The sequence below is a fragment of the Episyrphus balteatus genome, chromosome 2, assembly GCF_945859705.1.
Source record: "Episyrphus balteatus chromosome 2, idEpiBalt1.1, whole genome shotgun sequence".
Classification (NCBI taxonomy): domain Eukaryota; kingdom Metazoa; phylum Arthropoda; class Insecta; order Diptera; family Syrphidae; genus Episyrphus; species Episyrphus balteatus.
The window spans coordinates 40,586,952-40,600,652 of NC_079135.1; the positions used below are offsets into that span (position 1 = coordinate 40,586,952).

A 13,701-nucleotide genomic window follows, 5' to 3' on the forward strand; every position below is an offset into this window, starting at 1 on the left:
TTTTACACTGTGATAGGACTTGTGGTGTATTCAAAGGGAAAAATCGAAAATTTGAGATTTTCAATTCAGGGGGCGTGGCATCCGCCCATTTTCGCTAAATTTTCATCAAATATTATAGAGCACTTCTGATTATCGTAGAATCTTGAAATTTGGTAGAATGGCAGAAATGGTAGTTTACACAAAGGAAAAAATTTTAAATTTGAGAATTTCAGCCAGGGGGCGTGGCAACCGCCCATTTCCGCTGAATTTTCATTAAATATTATAGAGCACTTCTGATTATCGTAGAATCTTGAAATTTGGTAGAATGGTAGAGATGGTAGTTTATACAAAGGAAAAAATTTCAAATTTGAGAATTTCAGCCAGGGGGCGTGGCAACCGCCCATTTTCACTGAATTTTCATCAAATATAGAGATTTTCAATTCTACAGCCATACTTTGCAAAAAGTAGTGAAATCACAACAAAAACATTACTGTTAAAAAAGGAGCCAAGTTCTCCTATGTTGAAATTATGCTGGCACAAAAAGAACTGAGATGTAAAAGTGTACCAAGTTCTAAAGTTTGGGTTCAAATTCGTATCAATAAAATTTTGATTGTTTACTTGGCAATTTTTGAAATAACTTTAAAAATCGGTAATTAAAAGAAAAATTGTCAAGAGAACAATCAAAATTCAATTAAAATAAGATGACACTGGATCGGAAGAACGTACCTGCTCTAATGATAAAAGTAACTAGAGCCTCTTGTGAAAAAAATTTAAAGAATAAAATAATTTGGTTTTTTAATGAATTTCATATTCAAATGTAAAAAAAAAGACATACCTAGGTACAATTTTACATCATATTTTTCTAAATCGTTTTGACCACAAAACGATGTTTAATATGATTTCTTTTTCCAAAGTAACAGATAGGATATATTGGACGCTTGTTATCCAGTTTATTTCCTTGAAGAAGCAATTTTTTTTCTTGAAACTTGGTCTTGTCTTAAAATTTTCACGAAAATCTAATAAAACGTAGCCAAATCATTATCAAGATGGTAACGTCTTTGTCTGTGAATAATTTGGCTACCTGAAATTAGTTTCTCCTGAAACTTCAAAAACATAAAATTTGTGATGAGCCCATTAGACTTCAGGAAAATGAATTGATTCGTCAACGAGATAAACTGTTACTTTGGAATGGCTGTTCAGCAAAGAATTCTTAAAAACACATTTCAAAATCGTTTGAGCCTTAAAAAAATGTATATAAAAATATGAAAAAAATTGGTATGCCATTTTAAGAAAATACTAATAAACACTTTAATCAAATTTTTAAAAAATGTATCAACAAGTTTTCCAAAAATTGATTTAAGAAAAAATTAAATTAAAATTAATTTTTTTTGGTTATTAATCAAAAATTCTTAATAAATTCACTTTTAAAAATCTTATTTTCTCTTATTTGTAACACAATCAAACAATCAGATGACAATTGACACTTTTCACTCACTTGCTCAACCCCAAAAGTAGAAGCAGAAAAACTTGAACTTTTCTGTGCTGAACAACTTCATGAAACATAAAATGACAGATTGTAGAACAAGTTGAGGCGAGATTTTTTTCATAAAACACAAAATCTTGTACTTTTCGGATCTTTTCAGTTCTTTTCTGTGCGGATCAGATTCATTAAACAGACCTATTTTTTTGTAAATTTTTTTTTTAGAATTTTGATGTTTTACTATGTTTCACGAGCTCTACAAAACATACTAAGTCCCGAAAAAAATTTAAAGTTGGTTTTGTCACTTAGTATTTTCAATTGCATCCTGCTTCCCACTTTCATTTTATGCGAGTGTTAAAACCCTACCCCTCTTTATTCATTCTAAGAATTTTTGGAATAAACAAAATTTATCCAAAAACTCCCCAATTCTAAGAATCTGCTCTGATTATTTTAATCAAAACAACATGGTATGCCATAACCTGAGAAATTCAATAACTTAATGCAAAATGCAACGCTTTATCACTAGACTATTATATGATTTAGGATGAAAAAACCAAAGTGAAATCCACATCGGTGACATATGGCTTCAAAGTGAACGTTTTGTGAGCTGCGCTGCGTTGCTGCTCTGTGTAGTGCTGTTCAACATGTGTGTTATTGTTTTGTTTTCAATAGAATTTGTCTTTTGAAAATTAAAATGCAATGGCTCTCCATTATGACGGACGTTAGAATAATTCAATGCTGGTAGGACAATTAATGTCATATAAGCAACGCATAAATGATTTTAATGCTCATTCATTCGATTGAAAGCAATTAAGCAAAATGCAAAAAAAAAAAGAACAAACAAAAAAAAAAAAACAAATCTGATGAATCATGTCTTTTTAGTTTCATGTAGATATTTTGGTTTGAATTATGCAAGACATCAATATCATCTATCTATATAGAATATACGAGTGTAGAATGAATTCTTCGTTGGCTGAATAATCAAATCAATTTGTGCATAAAAGCAATAAAAAGATTATTTTTTTTTTATTTAGTTTTTATAAACGAAACGTCTACGGCCAAAGTTTACTAGGAATTAGGAATGATTATTTTATAGATGATTTTGTAATATTTTTTTTTTTTGTTGAAAGGGCACCCAAATTGAAACAGGTGCGCGAATTAGTGTATTCATGTTATAGAGCCTCAAAAAAAAAATGCTATAAAATATTAATTCAAATATTAAAGAGGCTTTTTACCACTTGTGGACGGGAGAAAGGTAGTAAAATTTTATGTTTGTTTTTAATTTTTCCATAACAAAACAGACCCTATGGAAGTCATTGCTCTGAATTCCATTTTTTGTTTTTATTTTTTTGAATACTTTCCTTCACTATACCACTTTTCCTGATGATTTCGCAACTGTTCCATTTAAACTTGTGGAATGAAAAGCTGAATTTGGATTTAAACAATAATTCTTAGAAATTCTTAAAAAAATGTCCGATCCAATTGCCAATAACTCATTTTTTATTTTGTATAGCCTTCTGAGAAAAAGTCATTGTTCTTATTGTAGATTTCCTATGAATTCTTAAAAAGTAAGATGATAAAAAAAATATATACATACATAAATAAATTTATAATTTCAAAGCATAATTTAAAATAGTGAAAAATCAACATAACCAAGCATTTCTTTGGAATTTTATACTTGAACATTACTTGCGTACTTATTTTGCTGAGAAGTACTGAGTACTTTAATTGCAAAATTTAAAAAAAAAAAACATAAAACGGTTTTTTTCTGGCATAAGCTAAGAAAATTTATAATATTTTTCACGTAAACAAATTTGTTATATTTTTCACAAAGGTTCGATGGTCAGTCAGTAAAAATGTACCACACTATCCAATAAAAAAATTACATATGTATTTGAAATTAGATTGCTTTTGTTATTCCTACAAAAATGAGTTTTGCAAAAAAATGTCAAGAATCATTTTTTTAAAATTTTTATGTTTAACAAAAATACTTTGTTCAACTTTGATAGAATTTTGGAAGATGTTCAATAATAAAGCGATTTACTTCAGATTTGGAACGTAGTTTTGAGTTTTTAGGGGTTTCTTAAACCTAGTATGCAGCTGAAGCGACAAAATTTGAAGTTTCCAAAGTTAACAGCGAACATGTTAACGAAAAAATACCATCGAGTTTTCTGTCAAAGTGCAAATAATAAAAACAAAAATCAAAAAATTCAAGAAAAACATCAGAAAATAAATTTTAAAGCAAAAACAAAAAAAATTTAATTTCGCTTAAGATTTCATTGTACTATTTTTGTATGGAAAATTTCCTTTAGCTTCAGCTGTGTACTAGGCTTTAGAGGGAAAATCGGACCAAAATATCTGTTAGCCATTACCAAAATGAAAGAAAATTACAATTGGCAAAAACTGCGTCGACTATTTTGATAAAAATAATTGTGTTAGGTTGTACTTTTGAAACGAATAAAAACTTATTTTGAGCCTTTATTATCGGTATCTTGATTTCTGACTTTTATCGTAATCATGCCATAATCTTAACTTCTTGAGACCTGATGGGCATGAACCAAAAAGCAAAAGTGTTTTAAAGAATTTCTTATAAATTTTTACTTATTTCTTATAAATGTGTTATTAATTATCTTACAAAATTTTTAACTAAACACAATTACAAAATATGTTTACCCGAACGTTTACACATGCAACAATGTAATTTTTATTAATAGAAAGAAAACATACACAAATTATATTTCTTATAAGAATCTAATGATTAAGCAACAAAAATACAAGAACTCAACAATTAAACTTTTTGACCGAATTTCAAAATTTCACAAAATTTAATTAAATTAAATAATAATTCGAATGCACTTTTAATATAAGACCAAGTTCATGTGATCCAAGTTTGCATATAATTTTATAAATAATTGAACTTTTTATTAAAAAAAAAAAGAAGTAGTATAATACATATACTCAAAAATTGTAGTAAAAAAAATGTTACGCATACGCCACAGTGGCCGTTTTAGTTTAAATTTTGAAAATATACAAAGTTTGCAGCATTTGCACTACAAAATAAAAAAATACAATAAGGATTTGTACATTGACCTCTGCTTCTTTTCAAAATATAAAATAAGAACAGTACAATAATAATAAATTTATAATTTAGGTATATTAAAGCCTGTTTTTTTTTCTCAAAAGTTCAATTGAAAGTCGTTTATAGTACCTAATTGGATTTAAATTCTTGGGTATTTTATTTTTTAAAGCATTGTAGTATTTCAGTTCATCAGTTTCAGTTTAGAATTCTACATATATAGGTAAACAACTCTTTAGATTCTTCAAGGTTTTGAGGGTCAAAGGAATTCATCATAATTAACATTTTGAAATTCGCATGAAATTTGATATATCTAAGAGGTGCAAATGCACATACTCGCAGCTTAAGACTTTGGTTCACTATTATAAGTTTATGAAATACTTCTTTAAAAAAGAATCCATCTAACTTAATGAGTGTAATTATTCTTGCCTCTATGATATATGATCTTTATTATTTATACCGCCACTCCACTATAATACTCGAGACATATTCTCTCATAAACTAGGTAATCACAATAAGACATTTGGTGTGCATTTAATGAATAGCACACAATAAACCCACAACAACCAAAAAAGCCACATTATAGCTGTCAATCTGTGTGCTACATTGTACCACACATCCAATCCAACTTGATCCAAAATATGAAAATTATGATTGCAGCAACCACAAAATAAAGAGATTGAATTTCATTGTTGAAACATAAAAAATAAAAAAACAAAAATAAGACACCACACACACTGACGTTGATGACAAAACCTATGTTTGTTTACTTTTTGTAGTCTATAAATTTGATTTATTTCTATAAAAGAATTAAATTTCCAAATAAATAAAAATAAAAATCTTTTCAGAATAGTCATGTCCAGAATGTCAGCAGACTAAGAATTGGAGGTGAGATCAAAGAAGCCCTTGGCATTAACTTTGTTGATGATGTCAAACGAGTGCATAAACATCGCAATAGATGGCGCTCACGCAAACGATCGGAAAGTTATTTTTCTGCGTGGACACCTTGGTCAAAATGTGATAACTCATGTTACAAACGTAGGGAAAGGTATTGTAAGATGAAACGAAAATGTGGTTATACAAAGCATGTTGAGGAAAACCGATGTTGGAGGTAAGATATATTAATAACTATGATATTTTTAATAATTCCTATTTTCGTGACCTTATTTTTGAATATAAACACGGTAAACACGGTCGAAACGTCGGAGACAAGATAGAAAAAATTATAAACCAGACCTAAAGCCCACTTAGGATTGAATTTATATGATATTTTTCATAAATAGAGTTGGCTTTTGATGACTGGTATAAAAATAAATATTACACTATAACGGCCATATTATTCACTAGTTTAAAAAATACATCTGGATGTAAATTTGTCAAATGTCAAAAATAAATCCAAATCCAAAATAGTTATCCCGATTTTAACTATGAAAATAGTTAAAAAATAGTTAAAAATTACTAGTGAATAATATGGCCGTAAGAGTCGAAGTAAGGGAGGATTTGTAGATATACTATTAAGATGTATTATTTGGTATAAACTTTCGATACTTTAATCATTATCTACCTAATTTTGATTGGTTGTTATAAATTTGGAGATATGTAACGAATATAAAATACGAATTAATTCGGAAGTGCTAATAATAATAGTGACACCTAAATTATACCAATCAGTACAAAAAATTATCCATTGATTGGTATAAACTTATGCCTTGAACGAAATATTTCTGGATAACTAATGTATGAATAATATGGATTTATGTAACCTTCTAATTTGTTCTTGGCCATGATAAGTTTATACCGTTTGTAGTTAGTTTCTCATTATAATATGATTATAATGGCATAAAGCCATAGCGAAATACTCAATTCGGGGCCGGAAGAAGTACGGTACGAACGTTCAAACATACAAAGTACAATGACAAAGACATCTCAAGACTAATGGAAACAATAACTGGTTGAAAAAGCATTTTATACCACCATTTTCACAGATGGCACAAAAATGAACTGTGTGCAGGCTGCTGTTTTATCTAAAACTATGAAAATCAAACTGATGTTTTTTTCCGGTTTCGGAATAATTTTACTTATGCAATGTCCACCTTGAAGGAATTTTCTAAGAAATTTGTATAAAATAGTCTTTTTTAGTAATAAACTAGTTTATACCAATCAGCTTAACACAACTTTTTTAGTTATTTAAGCTTTTATTTCGTATCTATTATAAAGTACATATGAATGTACGTCAAACGCATTTTCATTATTTGCTTTTTGTTTTGACGTATTTTATACCAATCATCAATAAAGTACACATTTCTGGGTCCTGCGCTATAAGAACGTTTGTACCTTAATTCCCTTTTGTAATTGATTTACTGACGAGAGGCGTTATTTGGTATAAATTCTAACCATTGTAGTTATTTCGTTCGTTTATCTGTTATTGGTATAAAATTGTTTTATCTAATTGATTTTTTTCATATGATATTTACATCAGGTAAAACTTTTAAATTAGCTTTCTTAGACCAGTTTATACCAATTAGCTTTCTTGGACCAGTTTATACCAATCGTTAAAATAAACAAACAAAATCACATACGATTTTATTTTATTTATATTGTGAATAATTCTAGCATTCGTTACATTGGAAGTAGTTTACCTCGTTTATACCATTCAGGCGTAGATATTTAAAACTGTCTATAAAATTTTCAGTTTTACCTACAAGTTTAATTTTACATTTTTTATTAGATGCCCACGATCATTTCAACAATCTGAAACAACACAACCTCGATCTTCTGAACCGTTTCCACTAAATTCTTCAATAGTAAACGTACACCAAATTCGATTACCAGTATTCCAAGAAATAAACAAAAACAAGGACACCGGTGGTGGTCCTTCTTCACATCCTAGTGATGATTTTTATGCTTTTAAAAATTCAAATCGTGTACGAACGAAGAAAAAACGAAAACCAATTCTAATCGATGTTGATGATTATGAAGATTTAGAAAATGAAGATGAATACGAAGACAACAATCGCAATCACTCAGGAAATTATATCGGAGTGATAAAGCTAAAAGGTAGAAACCTAAACACACGAAAGTCAACGCGAAATTTTGCACCAACCGAAGGAAATTTCTCCGAATACGATGATACGGAAGATGATGATACCAGTAGTAGTGCAGGGAGTGAAGATTATGAATCTGAATATGCAGATGCTGAAGATTATGAATATCAAAACTCGACACAATTGTCTGCCAAAGAAAAGAATGTTCTTGATCCGGTGCCACGACATCGAAGGGTTTACTCTAAATGGAGTAAATGGACAAAATGTACACCGAAATGTACAACTCGCAGATATAAGTTAGTACTTCTCAAAAATCATGACCTGAACTTTTTTCATATTTCTGATTTTTTTTTTTTTCTTTTAGAAAATGTCGAATACGAGAACAATGCGGACGAGAAGTTCTGCGTGAAATAGCTTATTGCTACACAGAAGGAAGCTTCTGTCAACAATGGCTACAAGCGCAACTTCAAAAATCCCAACCATACGAAATACGACCAGTAGCATCGCACAGAAAAGACTCATCAGAAACTTCCAATTCGATTGTAAGTGATTTTATAATGAGCAGCAAAGGTTACCGCGGACCCGAATATACTCCCATGAAACTCAAGTGTGGAATAGCGCCAATTAAAAGCCCTAAGCGAAACATGTACAGTATGTTGAAGATAATTGGCGGTAAGGCAGCCAGAAAAGGAGAATGGCCCTGGCAAACTGCAATTTTCAATAGATTTAAGGTAAGGTGTGTCACATTCAAATTTTATTCTATATACCACTCTAGCAACATTTTGACTGACTTATGGACTATCTAATAATTCTAATTTAAAACTAATGCGTTTTGTGTCTGTTCTGTTTGTGTATTTATAGGAGGCATTTTGTGGCGGAACTTTGATTGCACCACAATGGATTCTTACAGCAGCGCATTGTGTGCGAAAGGTGTTGTATGTTCGACTTGGTGAACATAATCTTGATTATGATGATGGATCGGAATTGCAATTTAGAGTTGCTAAGAGTATAAAGCATCCAAATTTTGATAAGAAGACCGTTGATAGTGATATAGCACTATTAAGGTATGTAACTTTTTGTTGCAATGTTACAGGGTCATAGGTCAACAGGGTGTTTTGTTTTTAAGTTATTTAGTATTTTTTAAGTTTTTAGTATTTTATCTTTTTATTATTAAATTATTAATCTCTTATCTTATTTTATTTTATTTTATTTCATTTTATTTTTTATTTCATTTCATTTCATTTCATTTCATTTTATTTTATTATATTTTATTTTATTTTATTTTATTTCATTTTATTTTTTATTTCATTTCATTTCATTTTATTTTATTTTATTTTATTTTATTTTATTTTATTTTATTTTATTTTATTTTATTTTATTTTATTTTATTTTATTTTATTTTATTTTATTTTATTTTATTTTATTTTATTTTATTTTATTTTATTTTATTTTATTTTATTTTATTTTATTTTATTTTATTTTATTTTATTTTATTTTATTTTATTTTATTTTATTTTATTTTATTTTATTTTATTTTATTTTATTTTATTTTATTTTATTTTATTTTATTTTATTTTATTTTATTTTATTTTATTTTATTATATTTTATTTTATTTTATTTTATTTTATTTTATTTTATTTTATTTTATTTTATTTTATTATATTTTATTTTATTTTATTTTATTTTATTTTATTTTATTTCATTTTATTTTTTATTTCATTTCATTTCATTTCATTTCATTTTATTTTATTATATTTTATTTTATTTTATTTTATTTTATTTTATTTTATTTTATTTTATTTTATTTTATTTTATTTTATTTTATTTTATTTTATTTTATTTTATTTTATTTTATTTTATTTTATTTTATTTTATTTTATTTTATTTTATTTTATTTTATTCTATTTTATTTTATTTTATTTTATTTTATTTTATTTTATTTTATTTTATTTCATTTCATTTTATTTTGTTTAATTTTATTTTATTTTATTTTATTTTATTTTTCTAATATTTGGGTATTTTTGTGTTCTTTTTCTCAGGTTACCAAGACCAGTAAATGCAACAACATGGATGGGTTTCTCCTGCCTCCCACGACCCTTTCAACCGTTGCCAAAAAATATGGACTGCACTGTCATAGGATGGGGCAAACGAAGAAATCGCGACCAATCGGGTACCAGTGTTCTACATCAGGCTGAAGTGCCCATCATCCCGATGGAGAATTGTCGATCAGTGTATCATGATTATACAATAACGAAAAATATGTTTTGTGCTGGACACAAACGAGGACGCATCGACACATGTGCAGGTGATTCTGGAGGACCTCTGCTCTGCCGTGACAGTACAAAACCAAATCACCCATGGACAATATTTGGTATTACTAGTTTTGGTGATGGATGTGCTAAACGCAATAAATTCGGTATCTATGCCAAAGTCCCAAATTATGTTGATTGGATATGGTCGGTGGTGAATTGTAATGGCAATTGTAAGCCGCAAACTCCAAAGCGATATTAGTATTTTTTTATTTTTTAATAATTCAAATACGATCATGGCAATATCCTGTTGCAAGATTAGCCCACTTTCGGGTGTTGTGCAGCTGATATGTAATTTAAATTCTTTTCGAACAAATAAAGGTAAGACCTCACCGGAAAGGTGGTACGGGTACGGTATGGGTACTTGTATGAAAAAAAAAAAATTCCAAAACCGGAACATTGAAGTTACAGTCTGGAATTGTTTTTCATACAATTACCTGTGCCGCTACGGCTACTGCATACCTTTCCGGTGCAAACCTTAAGGTCAAGCCGTTTCTGGAGAAGTTCGATCTTTTTGTTCTTTGTTGGAAACAATACCTACTCTCTTAAATAAATAGGTTTACTTTTGACAACCAAATATGTGTCTTTCTTAAAAATTATATTTGGTTTAAAGGGATAAAGCTTAAACAAATGGAAATTTTTGGAAGGGCTTACTAAAAATGTAGCTGCTAGTAGTGAGTGCTCCTGAAGGTTTAAATTCTTCAGCGCGTTCAACAACTGATTTTCTCAAATCCAAACAAAATCCAAGATAAATCTTTGAGATTCTTCTAAAGCTTTAAGAAATCAATGCAACCTTATTATGAAAGAAAAAAATTACTGCCGAAACTGAGTGGAAAAAGCAAATGAAAGAATTATTATTTTTTGTATGAGGGCAAATGTCAAATTATTGAAAGAATTATGGACAATTTATTCAAATAAATATACCAGGTATTAATACGTACTCAATCCTAACAAAAATTTACCTAAGCATAATTTGAACACATCACTTCTTGTATACGTTCTTGTACAATGTAAGTTCTAAAAGCGGTTCTATTAATTTAGGAAATATTTATAAAACTGGTCTAACTGATTTGAAATATATTTTTTATATCTGCGCAAATTAAAAAAAAAATCAAAACAGACAAAATTGTATTAAATAACAGACAAAATTTTACTATACAAAATTAAGACGTCTATGTCGCCTTGGAGGTTGTACATTGTACTTGCATTGTACAAGACTGGCGATTTAAGGTCCTGAATTGATACCGCTAGGAATATCCGACACAAAAAAAATTTACTTTCGGAAGCCGTGTATAATGCTTAAATTACACTTCCGTTAACTTTTGAGCTGAGCTTATCTGATCAACCGTTTGAGCTGAGCTATCGGATGAGATGAGGTTTGATACCTTAACGTACCTATGGTACAACCTGGTTGAATTATTGTTGGGTTGTAAATATGAGGAGTTTTGTGTATTTTTTATAACCAATCATGTCCGTGCAGTTTCAGTACTTCTCGAGGACGTCTGCTTACTCTGTTATAATACAAATATATTTCTCAAAAAAAAAATCATCTCATAAGATGCTGAAAACAATTCTGCCAGCTTCTACCATTGAAAAAGTTTTTTTTTTTTAATATCATCACAAATCCGCTGTAAATTGTACACAATTTGTGTTACCAAACTTCCTGGAACACAAAGTGATTGTTTGAAGAACAGCTATCAAAAACTCACCATCTTACACTTATCTAATATTTTCTGCCCAGCATTTATTCACTGAACACTCCAATAATGCTTTTGGTCAATTGCAAACAACAAGTGTAAGGAAGCATTTAAAAAAGAGAGCTTTTGTCTAGTCTTGCAACAGGATGATATACCTTTTTAACTATTTAAAGAATCTCACACTCTCAGATTTAAAGAAAAAAGTCCTAACACAAAAATATGTACTTACACACACATACGAATTTATCTTTGAAAAGAGGCGGCTGTGAAAGTAAAAAATGAGCCTCAAAAGCTTCTAAAAAAAGAAACACTTGAAGCATCTACAAAACGAAGGTGTATTTAGAACGAAAAAAAAAAACATAAATTCAATATCGAGATAAAAGAATCGTTCTTAAGTCGCTAAATAATAAAATTAAATCATAAAAGCTGAATACTTTGTTAATACTTAAATATAATAGTAAAATATCGATGTTTTTTTACAATATAAAACACTCCAATGTTGAATCAAATACTTAATTTTAATTTTTTAATTTTGTTATTCTCATTATAAACAAAATTTAATATCTTAATTTTCTAAAAACCAAAATTTAAATAAGCATTGAGTAAATACTTATTACTTTTAAAATTGACACAATCAATTAAATTTGATTTCCTTTAAAATAAATTGTTTTTAATTGTAAGTAAATGTCTTAATTTATGTCTCTTTAAAATTATGTAAATAACTTTTCCAAAAACATACTAAAATTATACTTAATTAAATTGAATTAGACTTAAGTGAAAAAAAAAATGTTAAAAACCTTTAGATCATATAGCTTTAAAAAAAAAAACAAAATAATTGTAAATGAATAATTTATTGCACAATGTACATAAGAATTAAACATCATAAACATTTTTAAAATGCATTTTTTTTATTTTACCTATAAATACTTCTTGTCAAACAAAACAAACGAAAATAAAAAACAAAATTCTTTGAAAATGCATTCGGTACTAAAAACGCACTAATCTTAGAATGGGGACCACATGTGTGACACAACACATACAAGAAAACAAACAAACAAGCAATAATGGCACTTTAGTGGAAAATCAGTCCAAGAAGTCGTTATAAAGTGCTTAGGCCACCACCACATCCTTGGGTTTGTTTGTTGGGAAATGAAAATGTGTCATTTCTTTGGTTTTGAAGTGGTGTTTCCAAAATTAGACATTCTAGACACAAAGTGTGAGTTCAAGAAATGATGGAATTTATTTTTAAACAATCCCTCAAAAGTTGTTGTTTATTGTTGACATATTGTAGGTTGTTGCAGAAATTTATGGTTTTCATTTTAAAGTAAACATGCTCGTGATTCTAGGAAGCACTAATGAAAAGGTGATGGAGAGCACATTTAGAAAAAAAAATCCAGAAGGTACAGTTATTTTGCGAATTTTTTAATAATGCTACCTTTTGCTCGGCTTAAAGTAACCAATTTTCTCAAGAAACCAAAAGCTCTTTGAATAAAGAATGGGACAAAAAGCAGTAAGATTTCAGAGGAAACAAAATAATTTGTTGACACAATTTTTGGGTCTGATTTCTCATTATTGAATTGTAATTCCTAGAACGTTACTTATAAAAAGAATAATAATATTTTTGATCACAGTTGTCGTTTTTGCTGAGAATATTTTAAATTTAAGAATTACGATAGTCTTCTAAACCATAAAAATATAGGATTCTAAAAGACCAGGTTTCTGAATAAAAATATGTATGTGGAAAAAATTGCTATGTCAATAATATAAAATATTTCGAATCAATGTTAAACTTGAATTGCATCCATATTAAGGGCTTTGAAAGTAAAAAAAATAATAAAAAAGCAAACAAAAACATGAAAAAGTGTAGTTTTTGTTTAAAAAATGTTTCGTAAGCGACCGAAACATAATGATCTAGATCGGAATAGCTTTATACATAAATCTTTATAGAGGAATAGCTTTCCTCTAAACTAAAAACTGCTAAAAACGGCTTTAAAATAGTTGCCTCCACTGAATTTAGCATAATCCAATTAACTAGAATTGGTGGGTCTCCGCTCTGCTCGAACTTCAACAGTGTAATTTTAGTCTCCCCTATGAGAAACTAAATATTGACTCATA

At 28.4% G+C, this 13,701-nt stretch overlaps 1 protein-coding gene across 3 annotated transcripts in view; it reads left to right on the forward strand.

Moving 5' to 3' along the window:
* The window catches only part of LOC129909848 (coagulation factor IX), a 30,558-nt gene extending 19,956 nt beyond the window's left edge, over window positions 1–10,602 (forward strand). The window contains exons 3-8 of one of the 3 annotated variants that reach the window (XR_008771445.1): window positions 5,384–5,646; window positions 7,264–7,875; window positions 7,944–8,310; window positions 8,441–8,643; window positions 9,620–10,446; window positions 10,503–10,518. Coding sequence is in view for 2 of the 3 variants with exons in the window: in XM_055986967.1 (XP_055842942.1) it covers window positions 5,384–5,646; window positions 7,264–7,875; window positions 7,944–8,310; window positions 8,441–8,643; window positions 9,620–10,091 (1,917 nt within the window). In the remaining variant the exon portion in view is untranslated. Of the gene's footprint in view, window positions 1–5,383; window positions 5,647–7,263; window positions 7,876–7,943; window positions 8,311–8,440; window positions 8,644–9,619 lie in introns of all 3 variants that reach the window. The other 2 variants (XM_055986967.1, XM_055986968.1) reach the window with 2 other exon arrangements.
* The last annotated feature ends 3,099 nt before the right edge of the window (window positions 10,603–13,701 follow it).